Source organism: Charadrius vociferus, unplaced genomic scaffold (genome assembly GCF_000708025.1).
Source record: "Charadrius vociferus isolate BGI_N301 unplaced genomic scaffold, ASM70802v2 scaffold109, whole genome shotgun sequence".
Classification (NCBI taxonomy): domain Eukaryota; kingdom Metazoa; phylum Chordata; class Aves; order Charadriiformes; family Charadriidae; genus Charadrius; species Charadrius vociferus.
In genome coordinates, this window is record NW_009650060.1 from 2,314,916 (window position 1) to 2,340,677 (window position 25,762).

Sequence of the window (25,762 nt, forward strand, 5' to 3'; positions counted from 1 at the left end):
ATCCACTTTAGAAAGAATACATGATCTGTTATAGCAGAGAACTTCTTCACATAACAAAAAAAAAAAAAAGTCAGCAAAGGAAATGTTTAAATACAAGCAGGTAGTACCAAATCAAAGAACGGAATTTAACACCTACTTCTGTGGATTTCAGTGAGACCTCTGAGCAGTGTATTCACCGAAGCAATTTTTCTCTTTAATCAGACTTGCTGATGAAGTATTATTTGCCAAATCCTTTTATTTATGCAATTTTTTTTTTCTCCATTTAGACAGCTGGAATTGCTTAGTAAAATTTTGAAAACTTTATTAAGTAGAATGTTGATTGAAAGTGCTACATTTCAATACAGTATTTAAACATTGATTTATTCCTTTGAATACAAGCAGATTACACTGGGGTGAGAGCTCTTGACTTGGCAACACAAATATTTTTCACACATGCTTGCCATGTGAGCATCGTGGTTCAGCCCCAGCCAGCAACCAGGACCACACAGCCACTCGTTCACTTCCCTGGTTGGGATGGGGAAGAGAATCAGAAGAGTAAAAGTGAGAAGAAATTCATGGGTTGAGATAAAGACAGTTTACTAAGCAGAGCAAAAGCCAAAAAACCAAGGAATTCATTCCCTGCGTCCCATCAGCAGGCAGGTGCTCAGCTGTCTCCAAGAAAGCGGGGCTCCATCACGCGTAATGGTGACTTGGGAAGACAAACGTGGTCTTTGAACATCCCCCCTAACTCTGAACATCCCCCCTCCCTCCTCCTCCCCCAGCTCTGTACACTGAGCATGACCTCATACGGCATGGGACATCTCTTTGGTCAGTTGGGGTCAGCTGTCCCAGCCGTGTCCCCTCCCAACCCCCTGTGCCCCCCCAGCCTACTCACTGGTGAAGCGGTGTGAGTAGCAGGAAAGGCCCCGACTGCCCAGCAACAACCAAAACCACCAGTGCGCCACCAGCACCATTTCTCATCCCAAATCCAAAACGCAGCACTATACCAGCTGCCAGCGAAAAAAGTCAACTCCATCCCAGCTGAAACCACGACAGCCAGTTTCTATATTTTAGGGTAGTTTTGTTAATTACAACGTCCAAAAGTTTGCCCGTTTGACAACATTATTGAATTTAACAAATGAACCGGTCAAATAGGCATGCTGTGGTGGTGTTGACCATGTTACAAAGGAGAGCTTTCCATTCAGTGATTCCCATGAACATACCTCATTGCAAAATCAGACATTGCTGTTATATCAGTTAAACCTGAAGCAATTTTTCGGGTCACCATATCTTCCTCGCTCAGAGAATCTTCTCGCAAGGTCCTGCATGAGCTCGATCTTGGTTGGAGAAGGACTCTGAACGCAGAATATCTAATAGGAAGGGTTTTTTGTCAGGAAGCAGTTTCTCTATCCTCTATTTTAATCACAAATATCTGTCTGATTCTTTTTTCCAGCCAATTCACATAATATGTTACGTGAACAGCAGTTCTTCATTATAAATTGAAGCAAAGCAATGTTACCCTACTGTTTCTAGTGTTCCCTTGAGTACTGTGTTCAATTTTGGGCACCGCAGTATAAGGAGGACATTGAGGTGCTGGAGTGTCTCCAGAGAAGGGCAACAAAACTGCTGAAGGGTCTTGAGAATAAGTCTCATGAGGAGCGGCTGAGGGACTTGGGGTGGTTTAGTCTGGAGAAAAGGAGGCTGAGGGGACACCTTATCGCTCTCTACAGCTCGCTGAAAGGAGGGTGTAGAGAGGTGGGGGTCGGTCTCTGAGGAGATTTAGGTTAGACATTAGGAAAAACTTCTACACTGAAAGGGTTATCAAAGACAGGCTGCCCAGGGAAGCAGTTGAATCGCCATCCTCAGATGTATTTAAAAGCCCTCTAGATATAGTGCTCAGGGACGTGGTTGTAAAAGAAATAAGCAATTGTAAAAGAAATAAGCTTTTGAATGATTTAAGTAACTTAGGCCTTGTTAGTTTTTTTATGTATATTTTGAGAATAATAGAATGATTGAAGAATAGATGTAATTGTATAAGGTTGATTAATAGAATGCAGGTGCTTAAAGACAATATGACCACTGAGCTACAAATTCAGAAGAGAAACTGGAACAGAACGATAAGAGTCAGCTGAAAATTAATGAACTTTTGGAACTAGTGGAGAATGAAGAATTGGGAGACTTTAAAGAAACACTAAGAGCTTGCCAGACGGAAATATCAATTATGTAATGTTATCTAGAATCAGATATATAGAAGATGTATTTTGTTAGCCGCTGGCCACTCGCTGAGGTGGTGGCCCAACTCTGAGTTGTTAATACAGCAAACCTAGAGGTACCCACAGTCCGGTGAAATTCTTTAACAGTGGTTTAGAAGTGGGCCTGGTAGAGTGAGATAACGGTTGGACTTGGTGAACTTAAAGGTCTTTTCCAGTCGTAACAATTCTATGATTCTATGATAATGAAGGAATTCTTCCCAGAAAAAGAACAAAACTACTTGCATATAGTTTTGATATAGATGTCCTCCTGACAGTTCTGGATTAACTGGGACCTTATTTCAGTTTAAAGTTTAGATCTAGATCAAGAAGTCTTTCAATTTCAGCGGTGTAGGAAATACAGCACATATAACAGACTCCTCATCCTACAGAGACTAATACTCATTTGCAGTTGACGAAGTCACATGCGTAATTTCAAACCAGCCCTGGATGTTCAAGACAGTAATGCAATTAAAGATACACCTAAAGCAAGAACAGCTGCTGTTGTACCCAGTAGCACCCATCATAATGCTAAAAATACTTTGTTTCAAGGAGAATTGTTTGTTCCTCTGTGTGGACAACTGAACTTTTAAAATTTTTGACTTGAACTGGAACATTTTGTATTTTAAAATGCATATTGTTCACTATTGGGTGTTATTGTTTCCTTCATTATTCACTTATTTCTCGAGTATTTTTTTAAATTACTAGCAGGATTTCTAGGCAAAGTGATTCAGCTGAATGGGAGAACACTTTAAGTTGCATGTCATATCTTAATATGAATTGCGCCTTTATGGGTTTTGTCTGCGTGTTTATTGTGACATTAATGATAACCCAATGGAAAGTACACGTTCCCTTTTTGCTGTCAGGACACTCCATTGCATGACACTTTCTCCCTTACACTGCGTGGCATTAGGCCCATCAGCTGTATGACACAGTCAGGTTTTGCTGTGTTGGGTTTTTTTGTCAGGTTGGTTTTTATTTCACTTAGCAGCATCTACTCCTCAGTTTTTGTCTTATTTTGCAGACTCTAATATAAAAAGTACCTTACTATTTCATGTGTTCTTATAAGTTCTGCAGGTATTCCTGGCCTTTGTTTTTTCAGAAATGCCGGTAATCTGGTTAGAAATAATTTGCATAACTTGTATTTCATTTTATGACTTAGGTATGAAAAATGTTGCAATAATGATACTTGGAATTAAACAGAAGCTGTGGGGCTGGGGTAATTAATTTTCTTTAATGATGTGAACCATTAGAACAGCAGGATAAAATAGACTAGTAATTTGGAATATATGATAGTTATGAAAATAAAAACAAAACCAATTTATTATATCTCTTAAAACCTGCAGGTAAGAACATTAAAAACTACGTTAAAACTGAAAAGATAAATATGGTATACACAGTCTGTTAACCATTTAAGTTCTCTTTACTTTGTTTTTAGAGCCTGCTGATAGACCTCCTCTTCTTCTGATTGCAAGCTCTGAAGCAATTGAGGTATTATATCTTAATGGAAGCAAAGTATCTGCCCAAACTCCTGTAAAAGGATCTGCAATTTTGACACTGGACTATAGCTACAAAGAGGACACAATTTGTTGGATTGAATCAAGAGATCTTTCAAGTCAGCTGAAGTGTACCAAGATAACGAAAGCCGGGAAGTTGACAGATGAGCGGATAATTAACATTGCTCAGTATCTGCACAGTAAGTATTTGACAATGTTTTAGGAAAACAGTGGTGTCTGTCTTGGCCAACTGTTGCAGGAGCCTTCAGACGTATTTTGGGGCTCGCTGTTGAAAATAGTCTTAAGGCATTAAATACTGCAACTCATACTGAAGCGCTTTTATGTTTCTCACTCCTATACATATATATACTCAGTATGCGTTGGAATATTTATATCTATGCAAAGGTTTTAAAGATGTGCATTTTTTAGACTAACTATAATGTGGGGAAATGACAAAAACAGCAGTGCAACAGAAGAAGAAACGTAAAATACTTCCTTTTCTCTGGCAAAGTAGTGCTCCATAAAGCTTGAAAATCTTTCTTTGCTACTGGGACAACATTAATAATGAATTAAAAACACACATGCTTGTCACGTGTCCTGTCACCTATCAGAGGTATGTTAGTTCTTGACAATAACAAAATATTTTCTGACTTACTGGAAATAAATTTCTGCCCTTTTTTACAATTAGGAAAAAAGTTTTAAAAAGTACCTAAACTCATTTTACTGAATTATTCCTTGGCGTTACAGCATTATTTCTCAATCAGCTTTTCAGCTTGTGGAACACTGTTATGTTCTGAAGGAGGTGTTCATCCACGTACACATGTGAACAGACTGCAAAATAGCATGCGGTCAAAAAAATGCAACGTCCTTCATCTTTCACAGAAGAGATGTCCACAGATCAACTTAGAAATGGCAGCACTGAGGAGTGCAATGGTGGTGTTAATAACAGAGTTCCAAAAACTCAAGACTAGAACCTAAGATTGGACCTAAGATTTTGAAAAGTCGTTTGTAGCCCTTTTGGCAGAGTGAGGGTTTGGGTTTGTTTGGGTTTGGGTTTTTTTTTGTTTGTTTGGTTTGGTTTTTTTTAACCTATTTTCCTAATTATATATTTAGTAGAATAGAAAATTAATTTAAAAAAAAAAGATTTTTTTGTTCCCCACTTATTGTGACTATTCTACTTTTAGAGAACTCTCTTAATCCTAGATGTATAGTTGTACTTTTTTTTGTCTTCCTATTTTATCCAGGGTTTTTTTAACATTGTATTTTAGAGGACTTTTCATCCTTTAGATATCTAAGAGCCCTAAAAGTCTTGCTGGTAGTATTTGATTGTGCTTTTTTAATTCACTGTGTTATTGATATTTTATTTTCTTTTCCTTTTGCTAAGTACAGTCAAATTAACTACAGTCTTTAGCAAAATTTGTTTTGCATCGAACTGTATGTGTGTCTGTTCTGTCACTTATCTTCATTATCAGAGTGGACCTTAGCACTATGTTTTCTAGTCTTTCACCAGTTCTCTCATGCTCCTCTCCCTCTGTTCTCTGCATGTGAAGAGAATTGCTAATCTCGGTGATGTTCGGATCTATATTAGTGCATCTGTTTGCAAAATTAAGGCTGTGTGATGAGTTTGAAATGAATACGATGCCTGGAATTAATGAGCTAATCATTTTTCATAGTGCTAGTACACATCAGCCTGTGGTCTCTAATATTTTTCTGAAACTTGACTGCAATCGTTCAGTCTTGTTTAAATGAAGACTAGAAATTCCCATGGACGTGAATCGACTGCAGAGACTTGTTCCAGCTTCTTCTTTAATTTTGATTTGGGAAATAGTGCTTGGAGGCTTAGAGAAGCATTGCTTGGAGTCAGGTTTGAATCTCTGACTGACAAAATCTAGCTGATGTAGCTGCGGTGGTGTTTTTTTCCAGACATACGCATCCACAGACATTCTTCTTGGATTGCTGCAGCGGAGCAGCGGCAGTCCCCACGGTGTGAGCACGCCTTCCCAGAGGGATAAGTAGTGTGAAAGCTGCTTTTGTGCTCACAGCTCTGCCTTGAACAGTCTCAACAGAGTGGTTCACTGGGGCATCAGAGGCATGAGACAGCACAGACAACATGCTGCTCCTTATGGGAAGAATAACTTCCGAAGGTTCAATCAGAACTCATCTGTCGCAGATTTGTTTGTGTGTTGTTTTGTTTGTTGTTTTTTTTCTCCAGTCCTCAATGCAGAAGTTACCCACCTGACTAATATCTTCTCTTCCAGACATGTATCTGGAGTTACGTCTGCAAGGACATGGCAGGAGTCTGGTGTTACTGTGTCTCATATATATATGCCTGCACACGTGTATAGGTCATTTTGTGACTACAGCAAAATTGAGTTTTAATTTTTACAAGCCTGTAGCGCTGCATGGGGCTGTTGTGACCCAAGCGCAGAACCCAGCACTTGGCCTTGTTGAACCTGATACCATGGGCCTCAGCCCATCGATCCAGCCTGTCCAGGTCCCTCTGTAGAGCCATCCTACCCTCACACAGGTTGACGCTCCCACCCAACTAGGTGTCATTTGCAAACTTACTGAGGGCGCACTCGATCCTCTCATTCAGATTGTTGATAAAGATATTAAACACAGCTGGCCCCAATACTGAGCCCTGGGGAACACCACTTGTGACCGGTTGCCAACTGGATTTAGCTCCATTCACCACAACTCTTTGTCTCCGTCCATCCGGCCAGTTTTCCACCCAGTGTAGAGGCTGATCCTGCACTCAGGTATCTCTTACTGCAGGAGAATGCGGTGCAAGTCCAGTGATAGCATTCCTTGTGCTTATTAAGCTAGTTTCAGGCTTGTAAATTTTATTATATCACGGATAGGTTTTGTTTGATAGGTTTATCCTTTGAAATAAGGATAGCTTTCTGTAGGCATGGTGATAGCAGCACAGGCATCCTTGTCGTAGCCAAGGCCGGGCATTGGCATGTTGTTTCATCTTTGTCTTTTTAAGACCAAGAAGTTTTTGGAAGAGAAGCTGGAAAATTTCCTCTTGGAAAGATTTACACAGACAGTGTTGGAGCCAAATAGGCTTTCAGGGAAGATTCTCATAGAAGGCAGGCTTGTGCTACCACTGCCCGTAGCAGGCACGCTCCTTGGAACTAGCTCACAGTCCACTTCCAGTTAGTACAGCAAAACATTCAGGAACAATCATTTATGTGAAGTGCTACTTCTAGGACCAAACTAGCAAAAATTCTTTTTAATGGCATGAAGGTGGAAAATCTCTAACAATTTTCTGCCCTTCCAAAGCCATGATGCACAATCTTACACAAATACTTTTGTGTGCTGGAGTGTGGGGGGTGGTGGCAAGAGCAGCATCTTCTGCATAACAAAATCTCCTTCCTGATTTTAATAGGCATTTTTTGTCATCATCGTTACAAGTACCGAGTGAGCACCTTATGTGCTCTCCAAGCAAGCACCAGGCAGCACAGCCTGGGGTTTAGCCACTATTCTTCTGCAGAATATAACACAATCTCTTCTGGAATGTTGCTTCAGAGGATGATATTTTCTGCTTGGCTGGTATTTGGTTCAGGTTTCCTTGGCATTCAGTTATCACTGTAGACCAGTACAAATCCCGGAATGTTTGTGTTTAGCTTTGCCACCTTGTGGTGTTTTATACCTCCAGACAGTCGATCCTACCTCGCCTTGGAAGGCTCACAGGCTTTTCTGTTGGCAGATGTGCTTGTACGGGACTGATCTGGATGAAAAGAAACCTCTTGCTTCTTCCCTACTAATTCGGTTTTAATCCAGCTGCCTTCCCTCCCCTGCCCTACCACCGCACGGGGGAAGAGTCGCTCCGAGGTTACGAGCAGGTGATGGGCACGAAGGGTCGTAGTCACCGGAGGGCAGAAGTATTTGCCTCTCTGCTTGTGGAACCCACCACCTTCTGCTTGCCCTCATGATCACGAGTCAAAGCTGACTTTTTGGCTCACTCACTTTTTGGATGTGAAGACCATCAGAGAGGGAGCCCAGAGGACCCAATCAGGATCCAACAGTGTCTAGTTACATTCCTGTTTTCTTCCATGGTTTTGGTCCCCCTAATTACCCCGCCACCCCCTGACCTAAAACACTTCCTAGCAGTGATTAACCACAACTAGGAGTGCTGTGTTGGGAATAGCTACAGTCATTTAGCTTGGCTTTGATGAGGCTCAATCGTTGAAGGAAACTCTAAGCGCTAGAGATGGTGCTTCTGTCAGCAACCTTCCTGTGAAGTTCCTGTGAATATTCATGAGGAATCAAAGCAAAGTTTGGCTTACTCAGGAGGAGAACAACTGTGAAGATCTGGGGGGAGGTGTTTATTGCTATATAAGCTCTGCCCCAGGCTTGTTTCCAGACAGGCGTTATAAGCTGTCATATAGTTGTAGAATGTGATTTTTCTTTTTTTTTCTGTGATAGATAGCCCATGCTTACAGACCTCCTAGAAGATGAACAGAAATGAGAAGGTTTCATGACAAAGGTCATTTACACCTCAAATGGCACTTTAGTAGTGTTCAGTTCATCTGATACAGTAACGGGAGGAAGAATGGGATGTGAGAAGAGTATCCTAAAGAAATACCACAGCGTACTTGTCCTGTATATGGCATCCACTTGGCACTCCCAGAGCCCTGGCTAATCTTGCATTGCTGTTCTTGCATTTCTGGGAAGAGTGGACAAATTATGTTTCTGGGATACTGACCTTTCTTACTTTGGCCAAAGGTTTTTGTTGTTTTTTTGTTTTGTGGGGGTTTATATATATATATATATATATAGTCAATATCTCATTCTGGAGTGCTTAAGACAAATCCATCATTAAATATAGAAAACTAGGATACTTTTCTCATTAATTTCATGTCTTTTCGGCTTGGATTTTCCGTCTCCTTTCACTGCCTAGTCACTCAGTCTCCTGAGGTCCTGCAGTTCTTCAAAACTGACCCTCCTCTTTACTATTCTGGAAACCTAATTTTTATGATTGAATTTTGTAAACTTGTTATTCATGTCGTCTTGTAGATGACTTGTGAATGTTATCTTGCACAGGTTCCAGCACAGACTACTGCTGTGGAGCTTAGTGATGCTTAACGAGGTTTGGACCCCATCTTAGATACATGCGTACATCACTATTGTATGTTGTTAGGACTACATCTTTCCTGAGACTTCACTCGTGTCGTCCTGAATATCTCTTAAGATTTTCATATGTTTCCATGTTTCCATTTCACTTTATGTTCCATGTGCTTTTAGCTATTCCGCTTCAGAGCAGCCACAAGTCCAAATCTTTAGTTGGATATCCTTCATACTCCATGGCCTGATCTGGGAAATGATTTCTTTGCATCATCCTTGCATCTTGCATCTGTACACCATTCATTCCTCATTCTGGTGTACCTGGACTTGAAAAAAAATGTTGATCCAGTATTTGATACAGCCTTGATAAGGTGCTTTCCTGATGCAGTATGGACTTTTATTCAGTGCGGGAAACAATGCTATCTGATAATTGTCCTTTTGTGTACAGATTTTCTGCCCCCTGTAATGACAAGACTCCTTTGAGACTCAGGCTTGTACAGAAACTTCCTTTTAATCAGTATGCTCCAGGCTACTCTTTTCTCATTGTTGGTTATACATAGCCTTTTTGATGATCATCAGGTTTACTAGAAGAAAAATGGTAGTTCACATCTTTTTGTTAAAAACATTCATTCAACCTTTCTGTTCCAACAAACCCAATCGGTTGGATCTCATCCTTTTATTGTCGTGGTTATTGCAAATCCATTATCTTGTTTTATGAACAGTATTTGTGTATTTGGTGTATATCTCAATGCTTGATGGTGTTTGCACAAAAGTTAAGATACAATCTGTGAAAACAGAGATCCTAAGACTGCCTTGCATATATTAGGAGCTTCTAAATGTTAGCTGTGAAAGATCTGTCTGCTTTTACTGCGTGTTTTGGACTCGGTCCATTCAATTTGACTCAAGGATTGTGCTACCGGCTTGAATAGCATCCCTGTAACATTGCATTATGTCATTTTGAGGAAGAAGCTTCCATGGCAGATGCTCTGAGTTGGTAGCATTTCCCTCCAAAGTTAGGTTACCTGCACTTAATCCCTTTTGACATAAGAGCTATTTATTAACTGCTTGTTAATTGCCAAGAATGGCAGTTTTCAATCATTCTAAGATATGATACTACTGTTTCTTCAAGCTTTGTTATTTATCCAGCTTCCACAATTGATCTCTCATTGACATCAGTCAAAACCCCGCTTCTATTAGCAAAGCTAGCGTGCTGTCTATTTTCTTTTTATGTGCTTTACAGTAGTAGTGCCCTGGACAGTTAATTCTCTGACTGAGTACAGAAAATAAAATGTCTTATCTCAATGGCACTGCTCAGTGCAAATTTGATTGCTTCTTTTTTCTTTTCCTCCTCTAAACTCCTAAGCTCTGCCTGGGACAGTGTCCTGAAGGATGTCTCTGCAAAGCTTACATCTCTTCATGTCTTTATTCTCAGTTCTGTAATGCTGGCTTCCCTTTCCTCCATTTTTTCAGCTTCCTAGCTGACTATTTTTAGACTTCCATCTTAATTAGCTTCATTATGACATGACTGTATCTTTTGTGTGTCGTCCTTACTTCCCAACCCCTCCTTGATAGCAAAGGTCTTGTACGAAGGAGGGAGTCCAAGAGCAAGCTGGCTGTGTCCCACAGCAGCAGCAGCATTGTATAAATTAAAAATGAACACTTTCTCATAGTATCGGTAACCATGCAAATTTATCTTTATCAGGCATAATGCTGAGGGACTCTTCCTCTCTGTTAAATTGACTTATTATGCTCCTTGTAAACCAGTAACATTTGTATTTTGTTAACAAGGTTTTGAAGATAGAATGAAGTAATTGTGGGTGCTGTAAAGATCTAATGTATAGATAAATAGGTTGCTGCAAATATAAAATGCACAATTTTGTAGCGAATATTTTACAAATGCATTTATATCCCCAGATGCAAGAATAATGAAATGTCAGTAAAAAAAAAACAAAAACAAAACCAAAACAACCCACACATATTTTTTTTTTTATGAAATGTGGAGTTAAATGATGCGTGTTTTATGGGATTAGAGACACATTTTCCCATAAACCTTTGCCATCCATATGCACCATGTTGACTTCGTTTTGGTTTTTACTTGGTAGCCACTGGAACTCTTGTTTGTAATATGAAGCCCTTCCATATCAGATGCACAGTAATACAGAAACCTCTGCCTGCTGTATTTTTCTGGGGAAGCAACAGGAAGAAAAAAAAAAACTGTTTACATATCTTATGCGATGAAAAGAGTATTAGAATGAACCCACAAGTATTATGAGTTGTGGTTTAGCTGGTGGCCTCTACTAATTGTTGTGTTTTGCAACTCATGTTTTGATCTAATGCTTTGTATTGCTGCAGGGTAAAGGGTAAATAAAGATCATGCTTTTCATAAACGAATAAGAAATTTCATTAGTCTAAGTAGAGCTGAAATCAGAAGCTTCTTATCTCATAAAATAAAAAACAGTCGCAGCGTCTTTGTCACCACTTTTTATGACATTGTATCGGCTCTATGGCTTTCGGCTCTGGGCTCGTCTGCTTTCAGTACTCGCTACAGCCTGGGTCTTTCTGTGCCGTGTGCTGGTCTGTGACGGGGACACGCCAAAGAATTGGTGTGGGTCAGAATAAAATAAAGGGCTTGCTCTTTACTTAGTCCTCTATCAGGAGCTCTTAGAGAAAGAGGAGTTTCATGTTTGCAAACCTTGATAAAACTGTGATTATTATTTACACTGTGGTGGACATGACAAATGAAAGCCACTGTCTGATTTGGGCGTTTGATATATGATTGCTTTTTGCAGTTTTTAACTTCTTTGAATGGCAGAAGCAATGACTAGCTCAAAAAGCATTATCTCCTCTTCACAGAAATATTTTTGTCTTCTTAATCCACAAAATATACATTGTGGGTTTCTACGTAGAATGAAGCAAATTTGATTTAAAAATTTCTTTTGACTTCAGCTTTTGGAGTAAAACTTGAAATGCTGCAAACCTTATGGATCATGTCAGCATTATGAAATAAATAAAATGGAAGAACAAATCCTATCCTTCTCACTGTTTGTCAGTAAGGTTGAAATTCATTCAAATGAATTTCATTCAAATGAAATCTTGGGTTTACTTTAAATTTTTAATGGTGGTTTTACTGAAGCACTGATTCTGAAATTGGAAAATTCCATGTAACAAATCTTGTAAGTGGAATAAATCACTTTTGCTAAAGTCGGCCTTAAGCTGTATAAATTTCTTAGTTCTGGAAAAAAGCGTCTTGATCATTGTAAGTAATTAAATGAGAAGAGAAGGACAGAATATGCAAAAGGGTTGGTCTGTTTGCACAAAGCCGAAGCCCTGCATTTCATCAACATGTCACGGAGCAGCTGCAGTTTGATGTGTTGGGTTAGGCATTCACCATGACAGTTCTCGAGCTGGTGATAAAGTTTGGATAGTCTTTGCATGTGTAATTGCGTAAAATCTCTGTCACACTCTATAAGCAAAAATAATGAGCTGATTGAGCAGTGTGTGGGGATACCTGCCAGGATCTGCATTTCCAGAGATTCTTGCTCTTTTGGGCATTTTTGGATTTGCTTGCATGTCATAGGTTGATATTTTATTTAAGTATATGTTTCCATTTTTTAATATCGGGGAGTATTTTTATGTTTATATATAAGGAGATAAATATCATGTGTTTAAAAAGATCAACACTATGTTTCTTTTAGTTAGGAATATACTGAAAACAGGTATTTTCATCTTAAGACTCTTTCAAGGATACAATGGTTAGTCATTGAGTCCGTTCAACCAGTTGCAAAATTCGCATTTGTTTTAAATAGTCGTAACCACTGCTTTTGCTTCAGAAACGAACCCATTGGGAAAAGGAGACTCGAGTAAGATGAAGTAGTGGGAAAACGTATTTTAGAAGTGTCTGTGAATGCACTGTAATCCATGTTCTGTATCTTCCAAAATAATTGGTCACAGTTTGAGTTTTTGGGGTTTTTTCCTTTTGCAAACATACACTCGGACAGACAATTATCCTTTCATAGACTGAGCAAAAAAGAAGTATATATTTGAAGGTAGCTGCTCCGTAAAGAACTGCGATACTCCTCTGGGTGAACTGTTGAGCCTGGTGGGCGGCAGAGCGGGCTGGAAGGATGCTGGGGAAGGTGGAGGCAGAGCCTGGGCAGCACCCGGTGCCCTGCTCCCGCTCCGCTCTTAAACACGGACCCCGTTAACACCCTGCAACCGGCTGCCTGCGGGGACGCTCACCGCCAAGTAATTTAACATTAGGGTAGGCAAAAAATATCACTACAAGGAAGACATATGTTGCAGAGGGGACCTGGAGGAGGGATGCGATGAGTATTCACGTCTCTCGGCTTTATTTCTTTGCAAGTGTTGGGACAAATTCTTTTTACTGTTTACGTGAAAGGAGGAGTGATTTAGGAAGAAAGGCAATATGCTGGTAGTCAGGAGACCACTGTTTTTCCCGAGACTTACGGGATGACATTTAGCGAGTAATCTTGTCTTTTCCCCTCTAAATGTAAAATGAGAATAACAGTATTTCCATATGGCTAGGGATGCCGCCAGGTTTTAAAACTGAAATGCTAAAATGATAGGGGATACACAAGGTAGAAGTAGGTAGCACAGAGCACATAAGACTTCTGTAGTTGAGAAGAAGTGGGATTATGGCCTCATATCTTTCTAAAGCGGTGAGTTTTGGAAAGGGCTGGAAGCTTTCTGAAAGCAAAGTTCAAGTCCTGCAAATATAAAAGCATTGACTTTGAGCTATATTACTGGAAGCAACAGCTATTTGAGTGGTTTATGAGACTTTTTAATGGAATCTATGGTGGTATTCCATTTTAAGATAATGCTTAGGTAGACCAGTCCTTGGATCCTACCACTATAGTGATAAAGATAAAAATAAATAAACAGAAAAAATGAAGTGTCCCGTTATCTGTATGAAAATAGATGGAAAAATAATTAATGTATAACTCTAAACCCATGCTTTATTTTTATTTCTTGCATTACTGGAAATAAATTAGCAAGAAAAAATAACTTTTTTTTTTTTTATATTTTATTTTATTTAAGTGCATCAACAATGCCTGTATTTTAAGTCTGGGTGATTGTCTGTTGGTCAGGTCAAATATAATAAATAACAGTCTTCTCCTCAAGGGTTACTGTTTTGATGTTGAAAAGATGTAATAAAAAAAAAATGAAAAAAGAAAAGGACAGATAGGAAGAAAGGGAGGATGAGGTAATGATTACATGAGTGTGCATTTGTTATAGTCAGATGGCAGTCAGCATTCATAGACATGAAGGGTTTGTTTTGTTTGTTTTGCTCAAACTATAAGATGAGGCAAGTGACATTAGTGGTGCTGTGCAGTGGGTCTGAGTGTTGCAGAAGTACAAGTGTGCTGAAGGCGTCAGGTGGTGACTGATTCCTGTGTTGTAGAAATACTTACCCATGGATATAATGATCCTTAGCGAAGAATTTCATTTTTAGGGGGAAAAAGATGAAGAAAACAGCTTTATGTCCTTTAAGCAATGGCATTTTCTTTCCTTAAAAACCCTAAAAAAAAAGGCAATCTCATCTAGTAAGGTGCAAGATATGGTTTTGTTTCAGAGATATTATGTGGAACAATGAGGTATATATTTGCTAACTGTGCAGGTTATATTTTTTTTGTAATTGAAGATATTTGAAAATTTTCTAGCATTCTCTAAGTTGTAATTCTCAACCGGGATTTAAATTGGACTCCGTATGCAGATTTTAATTATATTATAAACGAGTTCTGTAGTAAGATTTATTTCAGAAAAAAAAAATATTTTGGAAGTGTAATGTCTTCTCCTTTTCCCTTAATATGTTTGAAATGAAGATAAAGAATTTTGTGCCCAGTATGAATATATCTGTATATCAGAATGAAATACTCTATGGTCAGTATTAGCTTCTGATTAAAATTGAATGCAATAATGCCCTTTGGGGAAAAGAAACAGATTGATTTATAGCACTAGGTCATGTCACGTACTGCATATTCATATTGTCTACACCATATATTGCTAAGAGCAATATATAGTGGGCTCAAAATGAAATTATACTACAAAATTATCTGCATTTTACCTGCAAGAAACTACAGCATACTCCAGATCCTGTGAACCAGTGCTGTCTGACAAATGTTATGTTCTCCAAAAGATGTTCAAGATGATTTTCCTTTGTCCCCTAACCATTTCTTCAAGTGCTGATGAAGATAATTTACTTCTACATTGTCCCCCAAAAGCCTTCCTTAAAGCACTGTTGCCTACCCGAGGTATTAAACTCTTCAAACTTTCTCTGGAAGTAATTTTCCTTAAACACTTCATATTGCAGAAGTAACTCCATGTTTTACTGACGTATCTTTAAAATTGTAATAACTTACTGCTTGGCGTCTTTGTGGGAAAACATTTAAGTGACCTTATTTTTGCGCGACGATAGTTTATGAAGTTCATAATACATGCGGCAGGCAGACCTTGGAAGGTGGAAGGTTGTAGACTTCTGCCTTTGATGGAAGGTGGTTAAAGGAGGCGAGTGTTACAGCCTTATGTAGCCACGTCGCTTTCCCCATAGCAGTTGTCAGTCCAACGTGCTTGATGGGATGCCTATTGCGGATGAATTATGCTTTAATTTTAACAGTGGATGACTTAACTGCTTTGAAGTAAATAACTGGGTTTGATTTACAGTCTCAGCAGATTTATAAGAAGCTTTTGAATGTGCAGTTAAAAAAAAAAAAAAAAAAGAGACTATGTACCTCTATAAATCTGTCTTTATTGTTCAGCGTGTGTGCAGGCTACTGGGACCCCATTACAAGTGTACAATCACTGGGCAATGTGTTTGGAACTCAGTAATGCAGAATTAGAAACATAATGGTTTTCAACTATTCTTACTTGTTTCTGACATGAGATTGAGGTCATAAAATTCACTCCTTATAAAAATTGTAATACTCGGGATTAAAACATAGGACCACTCATAAAGCCCTTATTTCCTTGTTCCACACTTTTGCCGTGCTCGTTTAACCTGTTGGCGTCACAGCCACCTCTCTGACTCAAGACCCACTGACAGAAAATTTCACTCTTATTACTCATTCCAGAAACTTGATGCATTGTATGGTAAAATCATTCTATAACTCGAGTAAAAGAAGAAATATGCTAAAAACATTCAGGACCAGATTTTGCTACTCTGCTTTAAAATTCCTGGCAAAGACACAGACCCAAGCACACCTGGGGTATACCATCGTAGAGTCGTCTAGGTTGGAAATCATCACGTCTCCTCTGAATGCTCTGTAAACAGAGGGGTTTGTTTGAAGAGGAAGATGTGCTTTTTTGCTGTTACTGTTCTGTAGATCCCAGGGTTCCCAATGGGAGGAGGCAGTTTATGGTTAAACCCGCATTTCTCTCTCGCTACCTGCTCAATGTTCAACCTCAGCCAATGCACTATAGTGTGTCTGTCTTAATAACGCATCATTGCCTAACTTCCATCTGCAGCAACGTGCCTCATAGCGGCCTAAGAAACCAAGCCATAAAAAACCTGAAAATGTCTAGCTTTTGCCGACACGGACGTGTACAACAGGCCCATTGCAAGGCAAGGTGTAGGTAGGGCAGGGCCACCAGGTGGGCTAAGATTGTATTTTGAGCTGAGCAGCAAGCTTACCTAGCTATGGGCTCTGCTCTCCTGGGCTGCATCAAGAAGAGTGTGGCCAGCAGGTCAAGGGAGGTCATCCTCCCCCTCTGCTCTGCCCTGGTGAGGCCACATCTGGAGTACTGTGTCCAGTTCTGGGGTCCCCAGTTCAAGAAGGACGGGGACCTGCTGGAGAGGGTCCATCAAAGGGCTACAAAGATGATCAAGGGACCAGAGCATCTCTCCTATGAGAAAAGGCTGGGGCTGTTTAGCCTGGAGAAGAGAAGGCTGAGAGGGGATCTCATCAATGCTTATAAATATCTAAAGGGCGGGTGTCAAGAGGATGGGGCCAGACTCTTTTCAGTGATCCCCAGCGACAGGACAAGGGGCAACCGGCACAAACTGGAACACAGGAAATTCCATCTCAACATGAGGAAACACTTTGAGGGTTGCAGAGCACTGGCACAGGCTGCCAAGAGAGATGGTGGGGTCTCCTTTTTTGGTGACATTCCAAACCCGCCTGGACACCATCCTTTGCAACTGCTGTAGGTGACCCTGCTCTGGTAGGGGGGTTGGACTGGATGATCTCCGAAGGTCCCTTCCAACCCTGACCATTCTGTGATTCTGTGATTAGTAGGCCCCAAACTGGCTTCTGTGACCACGTCTTGTCATCAGTGCTCAGATATGAATTCAGAGACGTGAGGACTGACAGGGATCTTGTAGGCCAGACTGTGTCACCATCTTCATGAAGTCCTTTGAAAGGTGTGGAACTGCTAATTTTAAAAACTCCTAAATCATGTGAAGTTTCAGGCACTGGATTATCTCTTCTTGGTAAGTGAGCTACATCCAGTAGAAGGATAAAAGTCTGATGTTAAACAGAAAGAGAAATGCCCACATGGAATAAACACCTAAATGTGGAGGTTTTTTTGTACCTAGTTGGAAGCTGAATGCTGGAATCTCTGAGTGACTGGATAGACTGCGTCTCTGAGAGACTAGGTGCCTTTGGGAGCTATCGGGGTGCTTTCATTAAGTATTCACAATATTTAGATTAGGCTCATATTTTTGAAAACTCTTCAGCTTGAGGAAACTGCTATTGTATAAATGTTCACATTTATAGGTTTTTAAAGCAGTATCTTGTAATATCCTGTAGGGTTGGAAGAATACCAACTGTATTTTCGACAGTAACCCAATTTATTGAAATTTAAATTATGGTACTCAGCAAACAAGAGGAAAAGCTTTCTTTTCTTTTGAGGAACTTGAAGTCTGGATGCTTTAAAGTGTTTTGTTTTTTTTTTTTTTTAATTTTGTATATTTTAGGTTTCCATTATACTCTTTACAAAAACTATCTAAGAAGGCTGATGTAATTCAAAGGAATTAGATATTTGAGGATAAGTCATTTGAAAAAAGATAGATGGATATTTTTCATTTGATTTTTAATTTTTAAATGTATGCAATAATCACTCAGGACATGGCTGTAAAAAGTTTAGACACCAGTGTGTCTAACTTACTGAACGGTGACATTTTTAATAAAAATCAGATTTCGTAAATGGCATTGCAGACATAATTATGGCAAATTACTGTCAGTAGAAGGGGCACAGAAAAATCTATGCCAGCTTAACTTTCCCAAGCCATAGTGTCAGTATAAGGCTGTCTGGGCTGCTAATTAGGAACATTACTCTCAGAAGAGAGGCACAGCAAAGGCAGTGCTTCTGCAGGATTTCACAGCCTGTCATTTTTTAATTACTATTTACCTGGTCTCACCATTTCTGGCTATTTTAGAAAAAAGAAAGGTTTGCTACTGGTTTTCTTCTTATTCAAACTTGTCTTTTTACTCAGGTGGAGGGCAAAAAGCCTATCCCCAAGTTGCTTGCTATTGTTCGCTGGAATAAAATTTGTTTGTTCCTTAATAAATGCATAATTTTATATCTTTTTTTTTTCTTTTCCCCTAAATAGATAGTAAATTAAACTAAGCAACTCTGGCCTTCCCTGGAACTTTTCTTATTTGTCTACTTTACACAGTTCACAAAACCCCACTTGCTCAAATCTCAGCTTTCAGTCAAAAAATTAAAGCAGCTTTCTAGTCGTGGAGAAGTAAAATGCATACATGTGGGAAAAAAAACCCTGAAGACTGGGAAAACATAGGGAAAGGCAAAATGTCTCAAATGTGTTGTCCCTTTTTTATTTATTTCTTTATGTTACTCGTTTTCATGGTTTTGGCTTCCAGATTAATTTTTTTTTTCTTTCTTTTTTTTTTTTTTTTCCCCCTTTCTTTTTTTTTTTCTGTCTGTCTTTTTTTTTTTTTTCAGGAGATGGTTCCTTACTCAAAACTACAGTGAAGCAAAGTGTTGCTTACTCCGGGCTGGTTTCTCAAAGCGAGCCCCAGAGGCAAACAGTTACTGACATAACAGGTTGTAGAGTACGCGGGTGTGAACATGCCCGGGAGATGTGCGGCTCTGTTGGCCTGGCCTTTGGGGAAAGGGGGACCAGAAGGTGACTCTTCCAGCACGAGGCACTTGAGCAGTACCACCCTTGCACTCCTATATTGCGCTACCGCTGGGGACTGGACTGACATCTTCCATGTGTTAGGATGCTCATTACAGAAATGTTAAGCTCCTGAAAGTTTTATTACAACAATCCTCTCTTGCTTCTCCGAAGCGTTTATTCCCCTAGCATATGGCCAACCGTCTAAACAACTGTTGCACAATCCTCAAAACCACCGTGCTTCTATTATAGAATAAATGAAACAAGTGCTTCTTAGCAGACCTGACTACCTGTGACAATGCCGAGCTGCTCGTTGCAAAGTGGAAAGACGTCTATAAAATAAACCCAACCGGAGGTATTCTATGATTCTATGTTTTGGTGCAGTAAGAGTAGCAAACACTTCCCTCCCCGCAGCTGAGGTTTCGAGGCTGAATCGATGGGGAATCGGCGTACCTGCCCACCCACGCTCCTCTATTGAAGATACAACCACCACTTTTTAAACCACTTCCCCTTCTCTCTTCTCCCCTGAGCAAGCCCAGAATCATATCTGTGTGGAAGTCTGCGTGTTATGTTCATTCAGAAGAGATGTATATGCGTTACGGAAGAAAAAATAGTACCTTTTTTTAGCTTTTTGGGTAAATCAAAATAATTCGTTCTTTAAGATCAACTTTTGCAAAAGAAAAAAAAAAGTGACAAAAATTATTTGTGACAAAGATTATTTTTAAGCATTTTCAAATATATGCATTAATTTTGGGAAAATGCAAGCAAGAAATCAATACTGAATTGCTATATATGTAAAAAAAAAAAAGGTCCAAAACCATGTCCAAAGAGAAAGAGTGAATCATGGTTCTAATTTGCTGTAGTAACTGTCAATGAAATTGTTGCACCTTGAGTCTTGAGTAGATTTCAAAGTTCCTTTAGGCTGTCCTCACTGCAGTCAAGTTCAGAGCAAGGAAAATTTTAAGTATATAAGGCAGTAGAAGCTAAGTTCTTTCCCTTAAAATAGAGAGAAGTTGTCTATCTATCTCTTTCATTATTAACCAGAAGCATATGGAGAGTGCACTAAGAATTTTTAATTTTAATTGTATTTCATCCAAAATCATTCCCTGGTTCACTCTGAAGTTTCTGAAAAAGACTCCAACTCCCAACCACTATGAGTTCCACCGAGTAGTTTTAAAAACAAGAGATTCTTTTACTGAAGTGTATAAATGCAGAAAGCTCACTAATTTTTCTGTTTCTAGTCTTTCTTCAACATCTGGGAAAAATGAAGTCTGTTCACATAATATTGATTTTAGTAGGCAGCGCGTGTGCCGAATCCTCGATTACAACAGTAGTGTGAATACAAGAATATAGTGCTGCTTTTCTCTCTCCTTCTGGTGGCTGAAGTCTTCTTCTGCAAGTCTTGAGTTGAAATTGAAATAAATGTAGTAATGCCTACGGTATAAGATACAAGTTTGAGAATTAAAGCGGAAGAAAACAGTCATTCAATACAGCTCTGATTTTCATAAACTATACTTTGGCCACAAGACAGATATTTCCAGTACCCTTTGAAGATTTAGCCACCCTCATATAAAATTGCTATTTTCTCTAAAGGTATAGTAATATTTGGGTGTTTAAAAAAATAGAAAAAGTCTACTTGTAGCAAGACTTTTGCTAGTGCCCATGGTCTACATAATGCCATTAACTAGAGTAGAATTTAGCCCATGTGATGTCTTAACTATTCTTTATGAAGTCCTTAAGAGGAAATCCTGCTTCTTAGAAAGTAATAAAGGAAGGATGATCACGTTTGGCAGAAATGCTCCAAGGAAACTGTTATTAAAATTGGAAAAAAAAACCTCAAAAATGTATACAAGATTGCTCAGAATCAATACGTGTGTTTTCAGGGGGAGGCATTTCTTCTTAGAGAATTCAGAAACTGTGCAAATGAAAGGAAAAGGAAAGGATTAATTACTTTAAAGATGTGAGTGGACTAGACATCTGTACATATTGCGTTTTAATATATGAATCCAGACATAGGCATGAAATGAATTCAGTAACTTCTTGAGTACAAGAACGTCTATTTTAAAGGTCCTCAGCCCAACCAAAGCCTTATCTCTGTGGTATAGAGTGCGTTCAACTTGTGTGGTGACTGGAGAGCCATTCAAAGCAGCTTAATGCGTAGCTGCTAGCGAAACCACAGAGATTACAAGTTTGATTCGTTAAAACTGTTCTCTGCTAGCTGGGTGGATTTTTCATGTGGGATATAATTTTATGGAGGAGTGGACTCGGACAATTCTTTATAAACTTCTTCTCTTGTGAGAAGTTGGATGTGTCCGTTTCACTGCAGGGCGCACGGTACAAAGAAGACAAACCCCAAACCAGATCAATGGTATCGACAGTACACAACGTGTTTGTAGCGGTTAAATGCGAGTGCTGCTGTGCGTTGAATGTTCAGGTTAATTACTAGATTACAGTGATGTACTGCCCCAGAAGGTCTATTTTTGAGAGGTGTTCTTCTCATAGTGGGAACTCTCTCCTCCATTTCATGCGATAGACTTGGAAAGAAAAATGTGAATGAATGCACCTCTTTTGCTGTAAACTGGTGAAGTCTTCAAGCATAGCGTGTTTTGCAAGGAACAGCGTGATGAGGAATGCAGTTGTAACGAACCTACCTCTTGCAAACAGCCTGTGCTGCTGGTATCCCCGTGCCCTTCCCAAAGGTGACCTGCTGGGAAGAGGAATGGGGTAAACAGGTGTTTAGAGCTACTGATGCTTTTTGAAGTCTTTGACACAAAGGTTACGGTGGGAGATTGCTTCTGGATGTCGCACTTTTCCTGGATTGCTCAGCAACCTCAGTTTTAACTCAGTTTTGATGCAAATGGTTATCCCTAATATGACTTTCAAATGATTATTTTTGTTTTCCACATAAAATACCTGTTTAGTGCCATTTCTCGTGACATGTTAATGAAGAACTAAGGAATAAATATCGCCAACATTTTATAAATGTGAGCATTGTTATGTTGACAGATCTACTAATCCGTGTGTGTCATGCCTTTCAGGTATATGTCACATTTATGTAAAAATAGGTACTTTTTAGAAGAAAAGAGTAACCTCCTCCAGCGGGCTGCTACTTAAGCTTGTTCCTTTTCCCCCACTTCCCAATGTAGAACGATCTTCCAGAGCTCCCACTGTAGGAATTTAATTACTAGTTTCATTTCTACAAATATTGAAAATTGAATCCCTTTAGTAACTTTCATTCTTTATCAAGAATATTTTCAGAAATGCCTCTCTTACATGGAAGCCTATGTTCAACTTTCAAAAGTCTCGTGAAATCAGTGAGCCATAAACCTTTAATTCCATGAGTCCAACTTCTGAAAATGGAAAGCAGACATGTTGAAAAAGCTTAAGCTATTACTGATTTCCAGAGAGAAAGAGTTTTTCCTGATAGTTTTAAAAGCACGTCCTATATTTTTTTCGGACAAGGAAAAAAAAAAAGTCCTTTTCCTCCCTGTTGTCTAAAATCTATTAGTGCTCACATATACCTGACATTGGCCTCCTCTGGAGGTAGGATACTGGACTAAATGGAGCATTTCTTTGTTCTGGCTCGGCGTATATTTGTAATAGGAGCTATCAGAAGGGAAGAGGTGTAATATTCGCTTTGAATTAAAAGGAAAATGAATAGTGGAAGGGGAGAAATCTGAGAGAGAAGAGCCAGCAGTGAACTGTGTAATGGGATGGCTGAGATGGAATAGAGCTATTCCTGATATTTTATTGCGTAAATCTTGTTTGTGTTACCCACACTTTGAAGGACAACTCATGAGTCTCCATGTCTGTTTTAAGTATTTAGCAAATGCATGACGTACAAGCCCTCAGTTATGGTCAAAATCTTAATGACTACAATTTTTTTTTTTTTTCTGATTCATGTTTACTTTATATTCTCCAGTCCAGCATGTATGTGATGGTAGGAACAGGCTCTTGTTGGAGTGCAGAAAAAAACCCTAAAAATTCAACTTCTGAAGGGTGGTAGAAATACAGAAAACTGAAAGTAACCAAAAAAAAAAGCTACTATGTGAAGTGATCCCATCTGGCTTCTCTCATCATGAAAGAATTACAACTTATGTTAGCAGTATTTTGAAACCACTGTGATATAATGAATATATATATTTTAAAAGAAAAAAAAATCATTAATATTTAACATTGAAAACATTTAACAGGAAATATTGTTATAGTAATTGAGTTATTCTTAATTTAAGAATAACTATCATACGGGGTGGTATAAATACAGTACTGTCAACAAGAATAGGAAGTAATCTTACTTAAATGAAATATAGTTATATTCTTTGCGCTTCTTCTTACTTTTTCTTACTGTAACAGTAAGACTGTGTAGGGACAGGTAGGTTGACTTATAAGAAAAATGCAGGATTTTGAGTGGTTGCAGAGTCCCACAAGAAAAAGAACTGACTGCTTTAAAACAGTTGTGTTGGGCAGTGGTGAGGTTGCCTTAGTGTGCCGAGAAGGAATACTCCTGGCAGCGTTGTTAAGAAACTTCTCTATATAAGTATCACGCAGAGAGTTACGTTCATGGTACTTCTTGTGGCAGTTGAACCGGAAATCTGGCAGCATCCAGATTTCTCAGAACTATAAAAAAGTTATTTAAGGGAAATTGAATGCATGCACATGCATGACTGCTATTACACACAGCGGGTTTAGACGTGTGTGTCTACACACAGATTTTTTTAATTTCTGTGGAGTATTTGTTATCTGGTTTTAGTCCCCTTTAAACATAACTTAGAAATTCTCATAAGCTTTATCAGTGCAGCATCCCCACAGTGTAACAGACATCCTAGAACACTAACTTCAGAACTTGAGTGGCTTCAGAGGCTGCCTTCCCACTGCGACCTGCTACCGCCAGCGTTTCGGAGCCCTGTTTCACACATGCGCCATCCCTTGGTGATGCTGCTTCTGAATATACCATTGAAAAATTCACCAGGACTAACTGTAAAATATTTAAGAGAACTACAAACAAGTGTGTATCTTTCATGCCCATGAAGTTGCAGTTTTACTGAAAAAGGAAAAATTCTCTGCAACCAATATTTGCGTCTCAAGAATTGGATTCCTTATTATATACCATATAATACATGTAAAACCAGCTTGAGTTCTTTAGCTGAGTAGAGCATCTGCCTGAGGAAGCGGCTAGCAGTTCAGTTATTTGTATTACAATTGCACTCACTTCTGAGCTTTTTTTTCTTCCTTTTGTTTTTATTTGGCAGATGTACAGCAAATAGCGATCGACTGGATCACCGGAAATTTTTACTTTGTGGATCACATCAGTGACAGGATCTTCGTTTGCAACCAGAACGGCTCAGTGTGCATTACCCTCATCGAGCTGGATCTCAGTAACCCTAAGGCCATAGCTGTTGACCCAACATCAGGGTAAGGTTGTTTATCTGCATTAGGAAATGTTTATTTTGTATGATGTGTGCTTGTTCTGCGACTGCATATAGTATATCTGTTTTCATTCCGGTGTTTTAAAAACTATATTTGCATTGTTGCATTGAGTTATTTGCATAGTTGCTATAACAAAACAGTAACGTGTAGTGAACTTGTAGCGAGCAGTTAGCTATATTAATTGCAACATGTGCCACCGTCTCAAAAATGGAACCGAAAATGAAAAAACAGTTTTATGCCTACTTGTCATAAGATTTTCTTTTGCCTCTGTTTTTCTGTAAACTGTGTTTCTAACTAGAGTATGTGAAAAAGGAACTTTTGAGGGGTTTTTAAACTATATCCTCTCAGTTGCAAGAATATTAGAAATGGCTTTAATGAGTTTAATTGCATAAAAAAGTGGAAGAAATTTTACCCTGCTTTGGAGGGTCAGCTATAATGGTAAGATTGCATTGTATTTGCTTTTTTTCTTCCATAGATATGTTCAGCATCAGTTGGGAATGAAACCTAGCTTAAATACAGGGTACTAAAAGTCTTCCGTTCTATAAAAAACACCAGCTGGGAAAAGTTTTTAAGCAAATGCTGAAGTAAAATCATAACTAAATAGAAATAGGAATAGGATCAAGGTAATTCAAAAACTAAATTTTGGTGAGGATTTTAGAACAGGGATTTTATCTTGGTTTTATTAGTCTGTAAGTAGTGTAGATTGAAATGCCTGGTGGAATACGTCCTAAACTGCCATAAGCCCCTTCTCAATAAATACAAAAATATTTACTGTAGAACAGCTTGTCATCCATATGTGGACTTTTGTCACTCTATTTAAAGCCTGATTGAATATTAAGATGCGTTATCACAATGACTTTAATTCTGACAAGAACAGCTTGCATGTAAAGTTTACAAAGAAGTTTTATAATGTAATTCTTGAATATAGCTGTATTTCTGTCTACAGCAGATGGTAAGCTTGACTTGATCTGACTGCAGAGTTGTTTTAAAAGAAAAATAAAATTTCATGTTTAAATTGATTTTCCTGCAAGTTCTGATCTAAAAGAACTTTCAGCTTTTAAATTTGCCAACAGCAGCCTTTTCTTTGTACACTCGCTTGTATATTCTTTGCTGGATTTACTGGAGGAATCCAAAGCTTGTCATTAGTTAATCTTATCTGTCAGGGATGCAAGAATTTTATCTGACCCTTTGATTCTGTGAGGAGGGGTGGAACGGAAAAAGAGGGACTGGTTTTCCTTCGTTTGTTATCTGCTAGCTACAAACCATTTTTATTCAGTAGCTGCGTTTTCCAGTGCCGTATATGAGAGTAATAGTGTCTATTTTAGTGTAGATATAAATGCTGGCCTGCAGGAAAGATCAGAAGTGTTTATGGTGTTTCAGAGTGTGATTCTTCATAGCAACACCAATTTGTTCCATGATGGAAACACACAGTGGAAATTTTTTTC

The 25,762-nt window shown here is 38.9% G+C and overlaps 1 protein-coding gene across 1 annotated transcript in view; it reads left to right on the forward strand.

Annotated features, from left to right (window-relative positions):
- Positions 1 to 25,762, forward strand: part of LRP1B (low density lipoprotein receptor-related protein 1B) — a 615,617-nt gene that overhangs the window by 241,487 nt on the left and 348,368 nt on the right. Inside the window, exons 7-8 of the mRNA XM_009891709.1 lie at positions 3,667 to 3,924; positions 24,140 to 24,302. Of these exons, the coding sequence (XP_009890011.1) occupies positions 3,667 to 3,924; positions 24,140 to 24,302 (421 nt within the window). The remainder of the gene's footprint in view (positions 1 to 3,666; positions 3,925 to 24,139; positions 24,303 to 25,762) is intronic.